The 20542-nt window shown below is 43.2% G+C and overlaps 1 protein-coding gene across 1 annotated transcript in view; it reads right to left on the reverse strand.

The window, feature by feature from the left end:
- PTPRR (protein tyrosine phosphatase, receptor type R) overlaps nucleotides 1–20542 on the reverse strand; it is a 302767-nt gene that overhangs the window by 114876 nt on the left and 167349 nt on the right. Inside the window, exon 7 of the mRNA XM_019514731.1 lies at nucleotides 17945–18201. Coding sequence (XP_019370276.1) covers nucleotides 17945–18201 — 257 coding nt within the window. The remainder of the gene's footprint in view (nucleotides 1–17944; nucleotides 18202–20542) is intronic.

Below are 20542 nucleotides of genomic sequence, written 5' to 3' on the forward strand. Positions count from 1 at the left end.
TGTCATAGAAGGATAGTAAATTAGTCTGATGCAGTCTTCTTTGGATAAAACCATGTTTGACCCATTTTCTGTTTACTTCCATATCTTTGATTAGTCTCTCCTTCAGTATGTGTTCTAAAATCTTATTATATGCTAGAGTTCTGCTTTTGCACATGCCTAGAAATTATTCTGTCTTAGTACAACTAAGTGGCTCAGCTCATGTCTCATATATAAGCTAGTCAAGAGCACAGAGCAGGTTTTCTTTTGCCTAAGTAACTGGAGGAGGCAATCTGATAGTCATGGTCGGAGCACACCTGATACAGGCAGACAGCACTGAGTTTATTACAAAACACAGGGCCCAATGGCTACAACACTCAGGATGCCAGTAGTAGGGGTGTGCGAAATGGGCCATATTTGATTCAGATTTGGCCCAAATTGGGGACAGGCTAAGTACAGACAGTCAAAAAGCCCGAAGCCGAATCGATTCAGTCTTTGCAAGCTGGTCTAAGCTGCAAAGATTAAAGTAAGAAAGAACTGGACACACATACACATTTACCTTTGATTCAGGAAGCGCAGCCACATGCCTGCAGTGGCTCAAGCCAGAAGCCAGGGGGGCACTACAGCATGGCTCTCTGGCTGTGTGTTCACTTCCTCTTCCTGCTGCCCCCACGGTCTATGGGATTTGCAGTCCAGCATCACAGAAGCAGGATGCCTCAGGGTTGCTCATCACTTCCCTCTTCCTGCTTCCAGATGCCTCTGGGATGCGTAGTCTATACTTGCAGCCAGCAGTAACTTTCAGTAAGTTTAGCAGTAGGGCACTCTGCACTTGGGGGAAGCAGGGTTTAACTCGGGGAAGGTGGGTTTAATCCTCTTTTCTGGCTCAAAACCCCAGCCAGGGTTTGCCTGGGCGGCAGTCCCTGCCTCTCCCCCTGCCCCACTAACTCTTCTCTGCTGAAGTAGACAGCACAGCTCAGCCCAGGGCTGCAGAGTATGCTGGGGGATTCTGATTTAACTTGAACTAGGAAGGGGACTGGGACAGAAGTTTCATGAACTGGTTTGACCCGAATCAGTTAAGTCTGATAGTACATTCAGTCAGGTTTATCTTAAACCAGTTTCAGCCATTTTGAAACTGGCTTATGTGCACGGAGCTTCTGTTCTGTTACAGGTTTCAACCAGTTTCTGATGACTTAAACCAGTTTATGTGCAACTTCTGTCCTTAGCCTTATACACACGCAACCTTTCTTCTCTTGAAACCAGTCATTTGCTTTTTCTGCTCCTTGAGTTCCTGTAAAGCAATGTAGAGGTCTTGGCATTTTTTTATGATTAGCCCAATCTAGCCACTCTTTCTTTTGTTCCATAGTTAATGAACCTGGAATTCTTCTGTATTCTTTACCATTGCACTTCAAGGCTGCTCTGTTTTATCCATTTACACTTCAGACAGTTGAACAAGATGAGGCTGGAGGAGTTGGTCCAACTTGCTAAAGAATGGACGCCCTTGCCCTGACCCAAATGTAATGTTATCCCCAAGGACTTGCTATCTCAGACTTTATGGCCTTTGATTTCTGGGGTGTTGTGTTATACACGAAAATGTTCTGAATAATCATTTTCAGCTCCCCCTGGATTTTATCTTCATCCCAGATGACTAACCATTCATTAACCCTCAAGCTAGTGGTCAGTATGTTCATAGAAGGCCCAACCTGAAATGTACTATGAACAGAAGCAAAAGGGATGAAAATCTTTTAAACAAATTGATCACTGGATAGTAGGGCTGTGCAAAATTTTGCTGAGTGTTTCATTTTGACACTGTTTCGACTCATTTCAAGCTCAAAACAGTGAAATCGAAATGAAATGAAAGGCTTTGAAACAGCCTCAAAATGAAACAAGGGCACTCCAAGTTTTTTGAAACTTTGAAATGTTTCAAGTTTCAAAGCAGGGAGACAGAAAGTAAGGAAAGGGAGGGGGAAGAGGGGGAAAGGACTGATCTGATATTGACTGTGTGTAGCTGGCAAGTGACTGTCATCCTTCCCTGAGATCCCCAGTGCTCTGGGGGAGAGACAGAAAAACAACTGTGCCTTAACACACAATCACACGTCATGAGTTTTGCTTGTCAGCAGCTTGGGGTGCAGTTTCCCAGAAACCCCTACACTTGAAACTTGGTAGGCTTTGTGGCCTCAGCAGAGGTTGCCATCCCTGCAGTTTTCACCCCCCTGTACCTTCACGCTTACAAGTGACATGAGTTTTGCTTCCAAGATTTGAGGTGCAGTTTCCCAGAAACCCCTCCACCTATCTCCTTGAAACTTGGCAGGCTTCATGGCCTCAGAAGGGGCTACCAAGTCGGCAGGTTTCATTCAAATCAGGCAAGAAATGACAAAGTTATAGGCAGTTTCATGCATCCCCATTATAGCCTACGGGTGAAACGTCAAAACAGCGAAACAGTAATGACAAAGAAATGGAACAGTGGTTTCGAAATAAAACAAAACTCAGAATGAAACACTGTCCCGTCGAAACAGCAAAATGGAAGTCAAAATGAAACAGTGCTGTTTCATACAGCCTTACAGCAGATAGAATGCAAGTGAGCACCACAGTCAACTCTGACTGCTATGCAGTGGAATATAGAAAGTAAACCAAACAGACCATCTAAATACTGGCAAAGGCCCAGTAGGACCATACCGTGACCATTGTACATTTGGAACTGTTATGTCAGTGATTCCCTCTGCAATGTAACTTCCCCAATGGAAAACTTTATGGTGAAGGACCACATACTGGGCACCTTTCTTGGAAGCAAGTCTAATTTAAATAAGGGCAAGAATATCATCATAACATGGTTATGAAATGATTTGTAGGTACACTAGGGAGACCAAACAGCCAAATTTCTCTCCTGTACACAAATTTAGGGATTATGGATTATTCATAGAATCCTAATTAGTAATTCCTCCAGGAAGCCAGAGAGAGGGCCTTGTCGCATGGGACATTTAGCACGTTTTATTTAGATCCTAGTAGGCATTATCAAAAGCTAGAATGTGTTTTCAGCAATCACATGGTAATGCTTAGTACAGTCTCTGATGCTGGCAGTAGGTATGGGGAGCCGAGTCTTGGGGAAGGTGTTGCCCCTGCCACTGGATCCCACCAGTGTCCTGGGATCAGAGCTGATTGGAGTGTGGTTGGATTGTCAGTCCAACCCTGGTGTGGTTCCAGGGTTCGACTGATAATCAGCTTATTGCTGTTCCTACACTGCCTTGGAGTCTTGAACTGGACTTCTGAAGTGCTAGCTTGCACTTGACTGGATCTGGTTCAATACTTTGGTGCCATGTGGAATCAACTGATTTTTGGTCCCATCCCTGGGAATCCACCAGAGTCTCTAACTGGCTCCAGTGTAGCCCTTGGGCTAAGACCAAAAATCATCTGCTTATCAGTTCCAGCCCCTTCACTGGACCACACTGGAACCCCCAAAAAACAGATTGTGGGTTCCAGCCCTTGGACCACAAGTGATCATATATCTCCAGTGTTAGCTCAACACATGTTACTCAATACAGTCTGGAGACGCTCCTCACCAGAAAAGGTATAACTTTACTTTGATACAATATGAGTGCACTTAGCATGTGTTAGCCTTCACAAACATGCAGATATTCACATTTTAAGTGCATTTAACAAGTGCTAAGTGTCTCATGTGACATGGCCCAGAGACTATGTAAGAGGCTAGGACTCTAAAAATATTTTAACACTAATATGCTTGCCCTCAGTTTATTGTACTATACTTATTTTTTAACCAATCAGCTGGACAATTTACTAAGAATCGACCAAAACTGTCTGCCAGATGGTGGCCACTGATTAATTTGTCTTAACTTCAGCCAAAAAGGAACAAAAAGTGATGGGTGGAGCAGTAAAGACAAGCACAATCAACATCTGACCAAATAGGGTTTCCTGTCAGTTTGGGAACTAACTTGATTGGTACTGCAGTTTCCTGTGTACAAGCTAACACCAGTAGCAACTAGAGTAACAAGAATAAATGCAAGATAAGACACCTGTGAATACAATAAAATTGTTATAAAATTCCTGGCTAAAAATCCTAAGGCAGCAAATAGAAATTCTTGTGTAGGCATTGCTGTCTTGGCTCTAGGCAAAACACTTCCTTTCTTTCTAAAGAACAAGAATGTGGAACTGCAGCCAATGGGGTTGTTGGGTGGGTCAGTTTGCCTGGATTGCCCAGTCTCAGGTATAAATGTCAGCTTCTATGAAGGTTTTCAGATGTGGCAAAGGAAAGTTGTTGTTTGAAAGGGGCACAATCTACTCTAGCTGCATTTGGATTACTCTCATAAGAGAGGTGCTGAAGATGCTATGAGTAACTTCATGAGGCTTGCAGGTAATGCATGTGGTCTAGAAACCTAAGACTGGTCCTGCCTTGAGCAGGGAGGTGGACTAAATGATCTTTCGAGGTCTTTTCCAGACCTATTTTCCTGTGATCCTGTTATCACACACACAATAAAGAAGTCTCTCATCAATAAATCTTACAGGGATGAAGCCAATTGTTCTATACTTACTCTAAAATATATAGAACTCAGCTTTTTATAGCTTATTTCAACCATTTGGAAGAGAAATAATTATCAAATTACATAGGAGGAGTAAAAATATTTTATTGCAAGGCTGTTTTCTTTTCAACTTTTATAGGAGTTTTCTAGAATAAATGCTCCTGATGAAGGGAACTTTATGCTTGAGAGCTTTTGTAACATTTCTCTCAACTCTATGGTTGGTCTAATAAAAGGTATCTTCAAAAAATCCTTTCCCCCTTATAACTAGCAAAACCTATCATCTCTTAGTGTTAGGGAACATTCATACCTCCTTGAGAGAATGCAAATGCAACATACCACACACTGGTCTATGCCCAGGAAATCAACATCAGTTTTTATTAGTAACCTGGGCAAGTCATGGATTATTCTCTGTGTCCCTCAATTTTTTACTGTAAATGGAGATAATACTGATCATATTTCTTTTCTGCAGAAGGATGATGTGAGGGTAAGCCACTGTCAAATACTCTGATAAAATTAAAGGGCATATGACTATCTAGACCAGTGGTTTTCAACCTTTTTCAGATTTGAGGCACCCATAGATAGACTTGAGGCATCCCTTGGAAAATGTCAGCTCTTAGTTTTCACTCTTCTTTGCCTACAGAAAAATATTAGCAATTTTTCTGTTGCAAAATGTCAGAAAGACCACAACTATGGACTTCTATTTGAAATATCTGGGTTTAACTTGTGAAATATGTTTGTAAACCTAACAGTGCTAACAGTGGGTGCATCCACATGAGATATTTATTGCAGAGTTGCTTACTTAGTTCCACAGTAAAAGCCTCAGCATTGACATGTGCTGTGCTATTAGGACAGAGTAAACTAATTTCAATCCACTGTAAATAAATGCATTACATACAGTACTTGTAAACACAAGTACTATCTATCCTACATTGGAGTTTTTTACTCTGCAGCAATGTATGTGTAGACACTAATGGGGCTGGCTGGGGCATGAGGGTGCTTCAGTGCAGGGGCTGCTTGCTGGCTACACTTGTATGCTCTCTCTCTTGGAAAGATTTCTAGCAGTGGAAACTTCCACCACTAGAAATGAACAGTTATTTTATACCTTAAGGCCTCATCCTGATATCTATGTAGGCAGACCCTGTATGTAGTTGGAGCCCTTCAAAGCAGGGCTTTGTTACATGGTAATTTTGGGCAGCTCCTGGGGCTCTTCTCACTTGGATTGTCCATACATTAACACCTAAAACTGGTTTTAAGTACTCAGTATGCAGCTCAAAGTTATGCCACACCAGAGCCACTCTAGGCTACACATTAGTGTAAACACCCCACCTGTCCCCATCCCGCACTGGTCCAGATCAAGCCCACTGCCCCCCCACCCTACCCTCACCTCATATCCCTAATCATTGCCCCTTTGCCTTTCCCCTCCAGCAGGAGTTAACCATTCCCTGCTTGCTCCCCTGGGACACACAGCACAGGCACTCACAAGTAAGTAATGCCTCAGGAACAGTGGGAGGCAGGAGGCAGGGGGCACCCCAAGAGGCAGGAGGGAGCCGTGGGGCTGGGGTTGTGAGAACAGGGGGAGCCCTGGGGGACAGAGAGACAGGATGTAGGGGGGAAGCCCAGAATGGGGGAAGGCTGGGATTCGTACCTTTTGGTCCTCCAAGCCTTTGGTGGCCTGAAGTGTGACTGCTCCAAACTCAAGCTAGCACTATCACCCATCAACAGTTGTGCAGCTCGCAGTGCAAGGTGTAACAAGGCCCTCAGTGAAGCTTCCAGTGAAGCAACCTGCAACCAACTTCTTGCAGGAGTGATGCTGAAAGTGCTTAGTAGTCCACATTTCAAACAAGAGAATGTGTCATGTCATATAAGTTGTAAATGCATAGGTGTTATCAAATCATGGGTCTATTCCATGAAGAAATAAAGGAATGTAGCCTTCTTAAAGAACATAAGAAGTGCCATACTGAGTCAGACCATCTAGAGGTCCGTCTAACCCAGTATCCTGCCTCCAGGAGTGGTAGGACTGGATACTCTACAGGGAAAGCACTGAACTGGACATCTCCATAGGGATCTATCCCCTACTCTTGGAAAGCCTTAAGTATGTGTGTATGTGTGCTCTTAGTAAAAGATGTGTGTAAATGCTGATGCTTAGCAGTTCTATAATATTCCAGTCCCTGATACTCCTATGAGGTCAGTATGTAAGTGTCATGAGCCCTTTTTACAATTAGGAATATTTAGGTAGAAAGTTCATAGACTTGTCCAAAGCTACACTATGATTGAGTGATGGCAGATATGGTGTTGGAACTCCAGAATTCTTGGCTGTGATCTCCAACTTATTTTATAAGTCCCTGGCTGCTTTTCAAATGCCTTTCCACAGGATAAAGTATGCATATCTTTGCAAAAATGTTCACCCACTATTACTTTTGGGTTGGCACATAGCTCTGCTTTGAACAATTACACTGACATTTTCCTGAAAACAATCTCTAGGAGTTAAATTAAGAATGCAAAAAGCATATTCAGCTCAACACAATAGGGTAAATTTATCCTCCAAGTCTGTGCAAAGCTAGCATATTTTGGCCAGGAAATTCAAGGCCCCTTCCTGTAAATATATTAAGTTCTCATGCTTAGGTCAGAAACTACAAAGATTGGCATGTTCACAATATTCTGACTGCAAGGTGCTGCCCTTTAAGTGTTATTTTACATGATCGATCAGAATACAATATTTCGTATAAAGACAGCAGATCAATAACATCATATTTATATTTACAGAGTCACACCCTATGATTTGTTTTCTTGAATGTAATGGAGGCTTGGTTGGAGAGTGACAGTTTGTAGTGTGACTTTTGTGATGTTGATGCAGCAAACGCGAATATCAGGGAGGAAGGGGTTACCTTCTTTTCAGTACATTAACTATTGGATCACAATACTTATTAGTTATTTGGTTTAGAGCAGGGATGCCAGACTTATTGCCTATGGGCCAGATCCAGCCTGCAGAGCTGTTCCATCCAGCTCGCAGGGCCTCCTGAAGTTGGGAAGCGTGGTGAGGGAGCACCACGACTTACCACAGAATTTGGGCTCCATGGACTTGACCATCAGCAACAGGAAGGAGGGTTTGGCTGTTTGAGACCACTTGGCTTGCTGTTACTTGGCCCCACTGTTAAAATTAACATAGGAACTGTCATATCACAGGACTGTCAAACATATGTCCCACAGTGCAGATACAGCCTGTGGAGCCATGTCCTGTGGCCCACAGGGTTCCCAAAAGGGCCAGGGCAAGTGGGGGAGGGGCCTGCTATTAACGTACAGGTATGGAGTCCCATTGGTGATGTATGGTGGTGGCAGGGAGTGAGTAATGGTGGCATTAACTCTCTTGGTCACTGCTGCTGCTTGTCCCCACACTGCTACTCACTTCACCACTGGTGCCATTCACCCTGTCACTGCCATTCCCCCCACTGCTACTGTGGCATCTGGACCCAGCCCATAAGGAGTCCTGCAGTTCAGATCTGGCCAGCAAGGAACCCAGTGTTCCAGTTCTGGCCTAGGAGATGGGGTGAATTTGATACCCCTGCCATACAAAATCAAACCCAAGCTCCATATAGCTCCAGTGAGAGTGACAGGTACCAAATGTTTCAGAGGAAGGATGCAAGTAACTTTGCAGTAGGTAGTTATGGAATAAGCTGCCCTCAGGGAAAGTTTTTTCCTAAGTCTACCAGCTAGAGTTTCTGCTCTCAGCGTAGTGGCTTATATTTCTCATATTATATATTTAACACCAACAACAGATTTCTTTGTGATATGACTGTTTATTCCCTTATCAACATAGGTTGAATAATTTTTTTAATCTTGCTATGATCCTCTCTTCAACTTTTTCTCATGGCAGTGAATTCTAGCGGTTAACTATATATTTTATGAACAATTATTTTCTTTTTACCATGTTAAAATTTGCTCCTTTTCAACGTCACTGAAATATACTTTTATTATTATTCCCGTACTATAAGTAGGTAAACAGAAGAGTCCACTTTACTTCTTTTTATACTGCCTATTATTTTAACCACTTTTGAATAATGGAATGCCACTTTCCTATGATGTAAACTTTTAATACTCTCCCATTCTAGGCCTGTTGTTTTTTCTCAATAGTGATGACAGACTGAGATGTCATGTTGGCTTCCTTAAGGTGGCATTGCACACTTACTGGGGCCCTTCACAGTGATGTGCTATCAAGTAGTACTAAGGCAATAGGAAGGCTTCCCACTATACTTTTCTCTCACAGTAGCTTTGAGAAGACTTTCTTTAATGTGGCATTTTTGTGCCCCGGCAGTGACTCCTCACAACATGTTCTTGTTTTGAATTTTTAATCTTCGTTTCTCATGCCAGTCAACCTTTCCCTGAATTCCACTGACTTTATCCTCCTTTGCTCTATACCTCACTTCATGCATTTGCACCTGGACAAAAAAAGTACAAAGTGAGATGAAATACTACCAGCCTGGAATGGTAGTGCTCTACACCCACTTGGCATAGGTAAAAAGTTGCACAGACAGCTGGGTGATGGAGAAACAGGCTCATAACTTTTTCCAAAGCTGGCCGTCTTATTTAGAATGGACCAAGGAGGAAGAAGATCTTTGTACCATGTTTAGAATATGAGTGTGTGCAGAGACTTTAAAAATAATTTTTTTCATATTATATACTCTGAAAGATAGAATGGATTATGCTCATAATTCCTATCTTTCCTAGTGTTCTTGTGTATGCAACGTTAAATTGAAATAGTCCGAATAAATCCAGGCAATCCCTATAATCGTCCTGTACTATTTAGTTTAGATGCCATTTAGAAAGGCAGATTATAGACACCTGAAATGAAAACAACAAAAGCTAGATAAGGGAGTAATTGCATTTGTAAATCATATGCATGATTTAGTGGTGGGGTAACTCTCCTACTGCCTCTGTGAGGAATCCACAGAATAGCTGTGTTTTAATTTGTTGATTGCTTTATTACAGTTTTGCAGTGATCTTCAGGTCAGGCTACAATCTGAAACACCAAATCAAGAAAACCCAGATTCTGATTTGGGTAAAAGGGATATAAAACAATGTTAATTTTGGACCAGCTGAGATTAAGATTAGGTTTGACCCTTTTAGTGGAAGAAAGCCGAATCATGGGATTTTAAGTAGAAGATGAATGATTAGGCAGCATGCAATATTCATGGAAAATAAAGGATCATTTATATATTAATTTCAAGTGTCAGGCCCATGGTACTGTGGCAGTGCCTCAGAGGAGACATACACTGAAAAGCAAGATTAGTTCTGCTTCCTGAGGCAATAATGAAACCAGGCGTGATACCAGTGCAATAGATTTTTGTCACTTAGGCAATATAGTGAAGATGCCAGCAAATGGCAACTGTTAAGCTCCCTCTACTGAATGATTCACAACATGCTTGGAGGCTTCAAAAAAAGCCCTTCACCTTTCTTGCCCAATAATCGTTACTTATCCAGAATAAAACAGGAATCAAGAAACGCAGTTTAGGAGTACACAGCCTATGCTCTCTATGCCATTCTTTAATTTGCATATCTAGCCATCAGCATCTATGGGTCAAATATTTACTACATAATAAGCAGAGAAAGGGATCTTTTTGTTAATCATAGAGAAGAAAAATCACCTATTGGATCACAGTGCCTGTTACGCTAATGACTACACTGTCATGCTGTCTTATCTTCACTAAAATAAATATTAAAATGAAATACTTTAGTTCAGAGATCTCAAAGGTATGGCCTGTGGAGCCATACCACCTGGCCTGCAGGGCTCCTGGAGGGGCTAGGAATTCTGGCATAAAGCAAGTGATGGTGGGGCCAGGCACTGAATTTTGGGGCACAGAGCCCCCCTGGGAAACACATTTCAGTAGTGTCAGGGCAAGCAACAGCCACATTAATCCCTGCAGCTCCCTGATAGGAAACAGAAGTTCAGGTTTGCCACACTGCTGGAGGTGGGTACAGATCTGTCCTGTGCCTTATTGAAGTCTAAATTCACATAAGAAGCCCTGCAGCCCAGATATGGTCTGGGGGCTGGGCAAATGTGATATCCTTGCTTTAGCCAATATTTCACTGAATCAGGATTTCACAATCTACTTAAATGAATTAGGGAGTTGCTCAAAGGGACCCACAGTCCAAAATGATGCAGTACAGGAATACAAAAGGCAGACAACTGAAAGTACTGTAGAAAGAGGCAACGTCCCAAGTTTCTGAGGAAAAAAGCTCTCCTTATCCCTACATCAGAGAGTCCACCCTGGGAATCCTTTTAAGGATGCCATGGCATGCTGCACAATACCAGCCCTGTTAGGTGTGCAAACGCAATCCATAAAATAAACCCAGAGATTTCAAATGGGAATCTAGAGTGTCGAAAACATTTTGACCTGTTGTGGGCTTTCTGAGTTCTTTGCAACAAAATAATTCCTCTATCATTTTTTCATACTTAAGAAGTGATTGAAGGCTCAGGGCAGGCACCTTCTGAGGGGTGCCCTGTGTCTAACAAGAGCATATTGAGTTTAAAAGATGAAGAACTACGAGTCTACCCAGCCTAAGCCCATTGCATTTTTTCCTCCTTCCTCTAGATGTCACTCTCTCATCAACCAACTGGTTGAATGTAACAATGTGGCACAAAGCATAAAGGTACCATCAGTGTCACCTCAATGTTAATATTTATTTAAAAGGGAGGGATCGCGGTGCTTATCTTCAGTTGCCAAGCTTCTGTTCCTGTCTCCAGAGATCTCCCCCTTTAACTGCTCTATATGACTGAACCTATCTACCAGGTGCCCTTCCTGCTTAGGGAGCTATAGGCTTCCCTAGCAAGATGATGCTAATTATTTATACTGTGGTCATACCTAAAAAATCTAAAGAGGGATTAGGGCCCCTATAAGCTAGGCACTGAACAAACACATGCCACATACACTGTTTCTGCTCCAGAGCTTTAAACACTAGGATATAAATATTACACAACCAATGAGTAAGGACATAGAGAGAGAAAACAAGATGATGGTAGAAAAAGATGTAAGGCCAAATTTAAGACATTCAGTGCTCTAAAAACACCCCACAAGGGTGTTATCATTATTTATTTGTTCCACTACAATGTCTAGGAGTGCCACTGCAGACAAGGACATCATTATGACAAGTATAAACACCGAACAAAACACTGCTTCTGCCCCAGAGACGTTAGAGTCTTAGAGGAGCTTACAAAACAGGAGACCAAAATAGAGACAAAAGTAGAAAGTTTCCACAAAGAAACAATGAGTTGGTCAGCACAATGGGTAAGCAATGGGTAAGCACTGGAGCCCATCACCAGCCTGTCAAGTTTTTTTCTGTAGGTCTCAGAAGTCATAAGCAGGGGACATGGTATCCCTCAACAGATCTATACCAGAAATGGACTTCCCTGAGCCTGCTGAGGTAAAGCACAGTGAGTGTACACTACATCCCAAAAGGATGCAATATATCTGAAAGTAATATTCTTAATATGGCACTGGAAGGATGCCAATAAGTCTTTCAAGACATAGCTGCAATAATGGTGATTATGTTACATCCTTTTTAGGAGTAGTATGTGCAGAGTAGGCATGCTATGTAAAGTCCTTTGATGATGCAGATTTGTTCTGCTCTGTCCACAACCCCATGGCATAGCCCTGTCCCCAGGCTGTGATCTAAGCTGAGTGTCAAAAGTCTTCAGAGTTAAACTGAATAGGACAATCTTTATTCTTCCTAGCTATTTTTTTAGCCTGTTTGCAGGGTGGTATCAGTTCACCCCTTGGATCACAACTTCAGGCTTTCATTTGCATCTGTGAAAGCTAGAAATGTGATAAAAATGGGAGCAAACATTCTGATCACATCTCAGCCTCCACTTAATAATGCCCAGGACAAGGCCCAGAGAGTATGTTTTAATGAGACGAGCACAGGTATAATTGCCTTAGAAATTAACTGGAAAGATACAGAGCTAAATGGGTTATTCCTTCCCTTTACACTACAGCACAGGTAGCTGACAGCATAGAAATGATTTAGGACCTGCCATCACACTGCTGCAGTCATAAGGAAGCAAAGATCTTCCAATAATGAGCTTCCAAATGAAATTCTTTTGGAAGGTTTCCCCAAAAGGTCCAAATGTATAAGCTTTCCAGGCACAATGCCAAGCCCACCTGTTTCAGTAACTATTGGAAGAGAAGCGAGTAGACAAAGGGTAGGATTTCTATCTGCTTTAGGTGATTTTAACTTTGTATTTCTGATCTCAGATCTGTTTGCATGAACAAAATGTGAACCAGGACCCATCTACTTGCTTCCTAGAGTCCTCGCTTTTTATAGCCACTGGAATATTACTGAATATTTTAGTACAGACTTGGCCTTAGCATCTTTTATGTGCAGAGGACTCAGAGTCCTCTCTCTCTTAGTTCTCTGTTTCTCAAAGTCATTGATAAAAATCACACTTACTGAAATCGCATTGTTCCAACTGAATCAAAGTTATTGCTAAACTAAAAAAAAATCCTGAAAGGGAATATTATACTTGATTTCCTCTTGCATTTCCATTGCGTCTGTTGTTACATTCCTCTGATGTTCAGGTGTAAGTTCATTTGCTTTGCTGTTTCCTATCTACGTTAGTTATTTAAGTGCTGATATTTTATGAAAGCAGGCTGCGACCATCTGGCAAAAAACTCATCTAGGTTTCTAGATCAGAGAGGATATAATGACAGATGCACATGCTCTCCATTGGCCTATTGGAGAACATGCACATCTGCCATTATCTTTAAGCAAGCATTTTTAAAGCAAGCATTTTGGCTCAGATCTTCAAAGGTCTTCAAGAACAAAACACTTGTTGAAATCAATGGGAGTTAAGTGCCTAACTACTTTGAGAATCTGGGTGCCTGTGTATATTTCATATTTACAAGCTTATTTCTTCTGTCTACAAGAGTTATGGACTTTGCACTGTAACCCTATCCCTGGGAAAGGCTGAGAAATAAAATATATTTAGTGACAGCAATGGGAATACTGATTATGCCTGGCAAACTGCTGGCATTTTCTACAACTGCTTTTCTTTTAAGTTTGGCCCAGTATTACAGTCTGCATTTTAAGGCAATCTTTGAGGGACAATTACTGTACTCATATTTAAGGCATCTGGCTGAGAGTGAGAAGCCCTGGGTTATAATTCCAGCTCCCAGGACTTCCTATAAACACTGGCAGAGCTGACCTAGGTAGGCTGTAAATCTCCATTGCTACCACTGGAGATTTTATCAGTGTTTAGACAAACAGGAATATTCAGTAAATGAGCCTGTATGAAGACAGGAAAATGGACTAACATAGAGGTCAGGAACCTATGATCCACAGGCCTGTGGAGTCATTGGACCCTGTCCACAGAGCTGGAAAGGCTTTTGTGGTGTTTTGGTGGCAGGAGGTTTTGCTTGCACTGTGGCTGGGTGGTAGGGGAAAAGCAGTGGTAGCAGCAGCAGCTGGGTCTTAAGCATTAGTTTGCCTCAAACCCAAGCTGGGTTGTTTCAGTCTGCCACTTGAAAACATTGCCAACTGCTCGGGTAAACAACCTCTTCTGGCAGAAGTGTAACAGGTCAGCTCCAGGCTCTGGGCAGCATCATCTGCTGCACTCAGTGCCAGTGGCAGCTATTTTTGTGCCCCCTTCCCATGAGATGACGACTGGAGCTACTGTACCAGTCACCCCACTTGAGTTATGTTATTATCTTGTGGTCTTTTCCAAATATGTTTTCTGTGACTTTCAAAATATTCTTAATTTCAAAACTGTGTGGAATGGCAAACATACAAATCCTGTGTACCTATGTTTTCTGTCTGTAAAATGGGCATAGCTGTACTTACTTCCCTTTGGAAAGTCCTTTGGAAAAAAGGGCTGGCAGTCAAGGATTGGTGCAGCCCAGTATACCTGCACTTAGGGACTTTTTTACATCTGAGGAATCCACAGGTAGTGAGGTGCAACTATTCTCTGTTCCCTTTGCATTGTCTGAGAGGCACAGATAGCAGAGGGAGTCAGAGAACTTAGCTTTAAGATCTGAACACAAGTAACCTCAAAGGCCCTGCTTGCACAAAAGTTAATGGTATTAATCCCAGTGTCATTCAATTTTTTTTCTCTGCTTCCTCCCAGAAGCAGTTGGCCGTCTAAGTAATTAAGGACCCTTGCAGTAGTCAGTCCACTAACTTGTTCCTCATGCTTTCCTTTTCCCTGCTTTTCCCCAATTCAATTTACCCATTGTAGGATCTGAGCTTACTCAGGGATATTGCCCCTGAGTAAATTTGGTTTCCTTTTCTCTGTAATGGAATCATTGATTCCATTATATATGACCAGTGGGGTCTGTGAAAGCAGGGGCAGTATTTGCCATGGTGAGGAGATGTTTTTGGGCCTTTGTACACGCTACAAAATTGGTCTTTAAGGCGGCTTAAATGCCTTTCTGCACCGCTTTAATGGGACAATTGTTTACAGTGACAGTGGCATAGCGTATTTTAATGGTGCAGCTGTTTACATTGTTGGTGGCATATTGAATGACTTTGGGAGGCAGTAAAATAAAACACGTCCAAGGTATTTTAGTTTGCTACCTTATAGCCACAGAGGGAAGCACCAGGCCACGTGAAATTCAGGGGAGTGTGTAGGCATCCCATACAGGCAGCCCAGGAGCAGCCCATGCAGGCAGGCTCCGCTGAAGGAAAAAAAACAACAGGCAGGCCTAATTTCCGCCCCCCCCCCCGGAGACTCCTTGCCTGACCTTCATGGGGGTCCGGTGCATCCCTCTGGGCCTGCGGGAAGGGAACAGTGCTTCCCTCCATGGCTGCAGTGCCCCCTGGGACTGCCTGAGCCAAGTGCCTGTGAGCAGGTGCTGCCCTTGGGGGCACTGCTGCAGAGGAAAGCACTGCCCCCCCCCCGCCCCCACACACATCAGGGACTGCTCAGACTGCTGGCAGCTCGCCTTTCTCCCCCACTGCTGGAGAGGCAGGTAAAGATCGGGCCCGACCCTTGTTGTGCATGCCACGTTGGTTTACTTCACCATTAATTGAAGCGGTGTTTTTAAAAACCCATTGCTTCAATTTAGGGAGAATTAAAATGAAGTAAACCCCCATGATGTGTAGCAGCAGCCTCTATGACTAATTCTTGGGCAAGTCATCTAAACAGCAATGGCTACCCCAATTTAAGCCACTCAACGTGAGCGCATCTACATGTATATTTAATTAATGCACATTCAATCTAGTACCTTTTGGTGCCTTTAAGTGTACTGTAAGGCTGCTCTGACATGCTGTAATTACAGTACGTTGGAGCAGACTCAGTTAAGACTCAATTAATCGAGTCTTCTGGAGCATGGTAAGTACAGTGCTCTTGCCAGCCTCCAAATGTCTCCTGTACTGGCATCCCCAAACTTCAAAATGGCAGTGGGGGTGCTTAAACTAAAGTATGTTGCACAAGCTTTAGTTCAAGCACCCCACCACCATTTTAGAGTGCAGGGAGGCTGATACAAGAGACACTGCATGCTTTAATTAGAGCAACTCCAAGAGCTGCTCTAATTAAAGGCCCCCCACCCCCCATGGAACACATGTAAAAGAGTCCTCCATTGTGAGGTACTAGAAAAATGTGCATTAGCTTTTATTTATGAGCATTAACTAAACAGCACAGTTTTTAAGTGATGCTTAATGTGCATTAGGCTAGTTTAATGCACATTAAGTAAAAAGCACAGTTTTTTTAGGGTGCCTGTACACAAGTGCAGAGGCTGCTTTGAAACACTGTAATCACAATGCATTGGAACAGACTCAATTAATTGAGTTTGCTGGAGTGTGGTAATTATATGCATCTCATATATCAGTGTCCTCACACCTAAGAATGGTGAAGGGGAACTTGAACTAAAGCTTGTTTGACACGCTTTAGTTCAAGTGCCCCTACCACCATTTTGAGGCACAGGGATGCTGATGCATGAAATGCTGTGGTGGTTTAATTAGAGTGGCTCCCAGAGCCAATCCAATTAAAACGCTGCCCCGTCCCCACCTCCACAGCATGTGTGAAAGTGCCCTTAGTGAAGCTTTAATTCACATTAAAATAGGCTAATCTGCATGTCCCAGGGGGCTGATGAGAAAGGGACAGGATATCCCTCCCGTGGCATGGGTTGTGGTGGGGCTGCTTGCCGCAACACCAAGAAGAAAAGCCTCGATAACAGGGAAAACTCATCCTCAACAGATGCAGAGGGGTAGAACACCTGTATGTTTTGTCAGCCGCTTTTCTCTGGGGCTGGGGCTAGTGTGGAAAGATGATGTCGTTGAAAAATGCCACCCAGCTGGGATAAAAACCGGTGGCTGGGAAACAGCTGAGGGGACACAGCGGGGAAAAAGCTGTGGGACCTCCCCCAAGGCCAATAGAGGCCTCCCAACTGCTGTAGGGAGAGGCCAGAGAGGGACCCAGCAGAGGGGTCTGGGCTACACTTAAAGGGGCCCATCACCCAGAATGGTGTAGGTGCCAGATTGGAGGAGTATGCCAAGGGATGGCAAAGTCTCCAGATGCAGGACATGTGTTGCAGTTTCTGTTATTTGTGCCTCTCATTTCATTTAAAGCCCCAGAGGCCAGCAGAAAGGCCACAGGACATATGTCGAGGGCTGAGTGGGCTGGGGTCACTTGGGGACCCTTGACATTAATAGGCTAAACCCATCATTGGGGTCACCCTACCACCCACATAAACCTGGTGTGGCAGAGTGGAGAACTGTAGCTAAATCACAGCCTACAAGCCGTAGACCGTAGCCTCATGAAGGAGGTGGCAAGCTGTGTTGATGCATCGGTGAAACACCAAGGGCCAGAGAGAGTGAGAGGGATTGGGACATGACATCCAAGCTGGGTTGGACTGTCCATTGTCCAGCTGTACCAACAGGCTGGTGCATGGCTGGGGTATAGGGGAGGTGGAGCCCCAGGAGTTCCCGCTAGCGACGACATCTAAATCCTGATATTTGAAAAGTAGACTGTGAAAGTCCCTTTCATTATTACTGCTGATTTCTGTTCAGGCAAAGAGATTACTAAGCATCCCAAAATGTTCTCTGTTCCCTAAACCACACCTGGATCTTAGTCATGCCAGGCAGGTGCACTACTGTTCCTGTTCTTTGATTTCACTTAATGCAATAAAATAAACACACTGTATTTATTTTACCTTGGGAAGGAAATGTCTGGTCAAGAATCCTCAGTACTAGATGAGGCAAAACCATGGAAAAGATTAAAAGAGAAAAAATAAAGGAGAAGACCAATTTAAATATTTCAATGGAAAATCTAGACTCAAGTGCTTACCCTCAAGTTCACTGTATAATAAAAACTACCTCTGCTTCTAGAGGATGAAGTCTACTAATGCTAAAACATTTGGGAGCTAAAGGCTTTTGCTTCTTTGAAGGAAGAAGATACACATTAGTAATGATCCAAAATGGAAGAGTAAATAATGTATGTGGCACCATCCTACCTTTCTTGAAGGCCAACAGGTTTCATTTTGAAAGGAGATGGACTGGCAGAAAAAGGAAGTCTGATCTCAGGTGCACATTGGCCTTGAGGGTCTACTAGGACATTTACAACCTTAGGAGCCTGCTGAGGTTGGACCATACTGTTTGCTGTCTTCGACTGTGATGTCTGTAGGCGGAGAGGTGAAAGGTGGATCTCTTGTTTTTTCTCCTTCTCTTGTCTCAATGAAAACTGAATTTTCTCCTTTAATCTGTACAGAACCTACAGAACAGAGGAAAAATATTCTTTTATCATCTCAACCACTGTGTAAACAAGGTAATGAAAGTATTAAATATACCCTCAATCTTTATACAGAATATCAATGGTTTCTAGAAGAATTCCCCAATTTGCATAATGTATTTGCGTAATGTATTCTTTCCAACAGTGGGATAAATATTTCCTATTACACACACCATGCTGTGTGAGGGGGTGGGAGGGTATTTAGCAGCTAATAGTTTCTCATTGCTAGCTAATATTTGTTTTAATTCTAGTGGTTATAATTTCAGCTGTGTTATTAAAAAGATAAATAAAATGTAAGGGCAGATAATTGTCACAAAATCAGTGTAAGAAAAGAAATACTGGTGAATTAAATAATTACGGAAAAGTTTCTCAGAATATAGACACAAGAAAGACAATAATACAGAATAATATTTGATTCTTCTTACAGCTCCAGACTCAGTTGGCTCTAACTGTAATGTCCTAACTATTTTTAATAGTCTCAAAAAAGAAGAAAAAAAGCAAAAAACAATAAACAAACAAATTAAATCTTGTTACTTGCTATGGGCTGGCTGTTAGCAGGATATAATATTTCTAACAGGGTCACTGTCAGACTCAGTTTTGTTGTCATCAAACCAGGATTCCAGCCATTAGCATCCAAACTTGGATACTGGTTAGTTGTACAATATTTTGCTCTGTTGTATTATTCCTGGAACCCACTGCAGTGACCTCAGTGGAACTCCATATCAAAGGCACTGTACATTGGCTTGGTAGAAGCTATGAAGGTAACAATGGCATCATTGGGTGTGTCCCCAAAAGCAGGAACATGCGTTTTCCTGGGGACAAATAGCAGCAGCACATACTTGTGTCGCTGCTGCTTGTCCCTGGGAAATGCCCCGCACATGTGATATAGTGTGAGCCAAGTTGCCCCAGGTGGGGTAGGGGAGGCTGGGGCCAGCACCTGGACTGGCCCCAGCAGCCTTACCTCGGGTCCTGGGGGCCTCCTGTGGCTCTAGCAGCAGCAATCTGGGCATGCAGAACTGGCTGGCAGTCACAGCATGGCCAGCCAGGCTCCAGTATCAGGTGGTGCATACTGCTGCCACGTGCGCCACTCCACTTTTTTCTGGCCTGTTTTTTTTTTTTTTAACATCAGGAAATCCTGGTGTCAAATCCCCCACCGTGCTGCAAATTAGCAGCCCAGTGAATGCATGCATGTGCAGTGTGCCCAGTTTGCAGTGCTGCAGATGGGTTTGTGGCACTGCAAACTGCATGTGCAGGCTTATTTAGCTGCGCCCATTTCCAAAGACACTACATCATGTCTAATTAGCAGCTAAAATGTTCCTTTTTTGGGAAGAAAAGAAAAACTCTTCTGAGCTGCAGTTGTGCCATACTGGATACCATAGTAGATGATGGTAGTGGTCTTTTACCTTAACTATTAAACTTATAAAGAAAGAAGCACTTTTATGTCTCTGTAACAACCAAGCTGTGATAAATCTGTGCCTCAAGATGGATGAAAGCCACTGGTGGAGCTATTTCATGTTGCCTGCAGGTGCCATTTGCCTTGTGCCATAAAGGATTCAAATGGAGACCTGGTTCTGAAAGCCCTGGATCAACAGATGCAAAAAAGTCATGCTCTAGCACAGCTTTGTTTTTATTCTCTCAAACTTGAGGAGCTCCAGTTACTTGGCAATATTGAGAAGGGATTCACAAACTCTTGGGAAATTCAGTGTGCCAACCTTGCAGCCCCAGAAACCGGCACAAGAAGCAAAGGGGATTTCCCGCTTTTTATACAGAAAATCAGAGCGGTTAGGGTCACAAACCAATGGGTCAAAGGGATAGAAAAGGTAAAAGGTAAAGAAACATCAACTCTGTGCTAACATACACTCAGCACCTTAATTTCCCCCCTCCTACCCCCACACCTCCAGAGATGTCCCCCTTGAAGCCCTTAGTCCCTAGAGCTCTCAAACAGCAGCCTGCAGCTGCCCCCAAGTCTAAGTCCACATTCCCTCTGTCCACAGTCCTGGCTGACGGAGCCAGTGAGATCTGCAGCTCCGCTGTGTACTCTTCTGTGCAGGGCTCACCAGGTTCCACGTGCACAGTGCTCTCTCTTCCCCTTACTCCAGCCTCAAGCTTTCTCTTCCTTTTTTCCCTTGTCTCCCTCCCCATCAGTCCCTAGGGGTACTTGGGAGCTGCAGTCCAAATTCACACACACATTCCCCAATCCTCTCCCCACCCCCATCCAATTCCTAGTTAGAACATTAGTACAAATGGACTGGAACACAATTTCTTCTTCTCACCCACACACTAAGAGAGGAATGGTTAGCTTTCAGATAGCTGAGAATGTGCA

The sequence above is a fragment of the Gavialis gangeticus genome, unplaced genomic scaffold (genome assembly GCF_001723915.1).
Source record: "Gavialis gangeticus isolate Ggan-Ray unplaced genomic scaffold, GavGan_comp1, whole genome shotgun sequence".
Classification (NCBI taxonomy): Eukaryota; Metazoa; Chordata; order Crocodylia; family Gavialidae; genus Gavialis; species Gavialis gangeticus.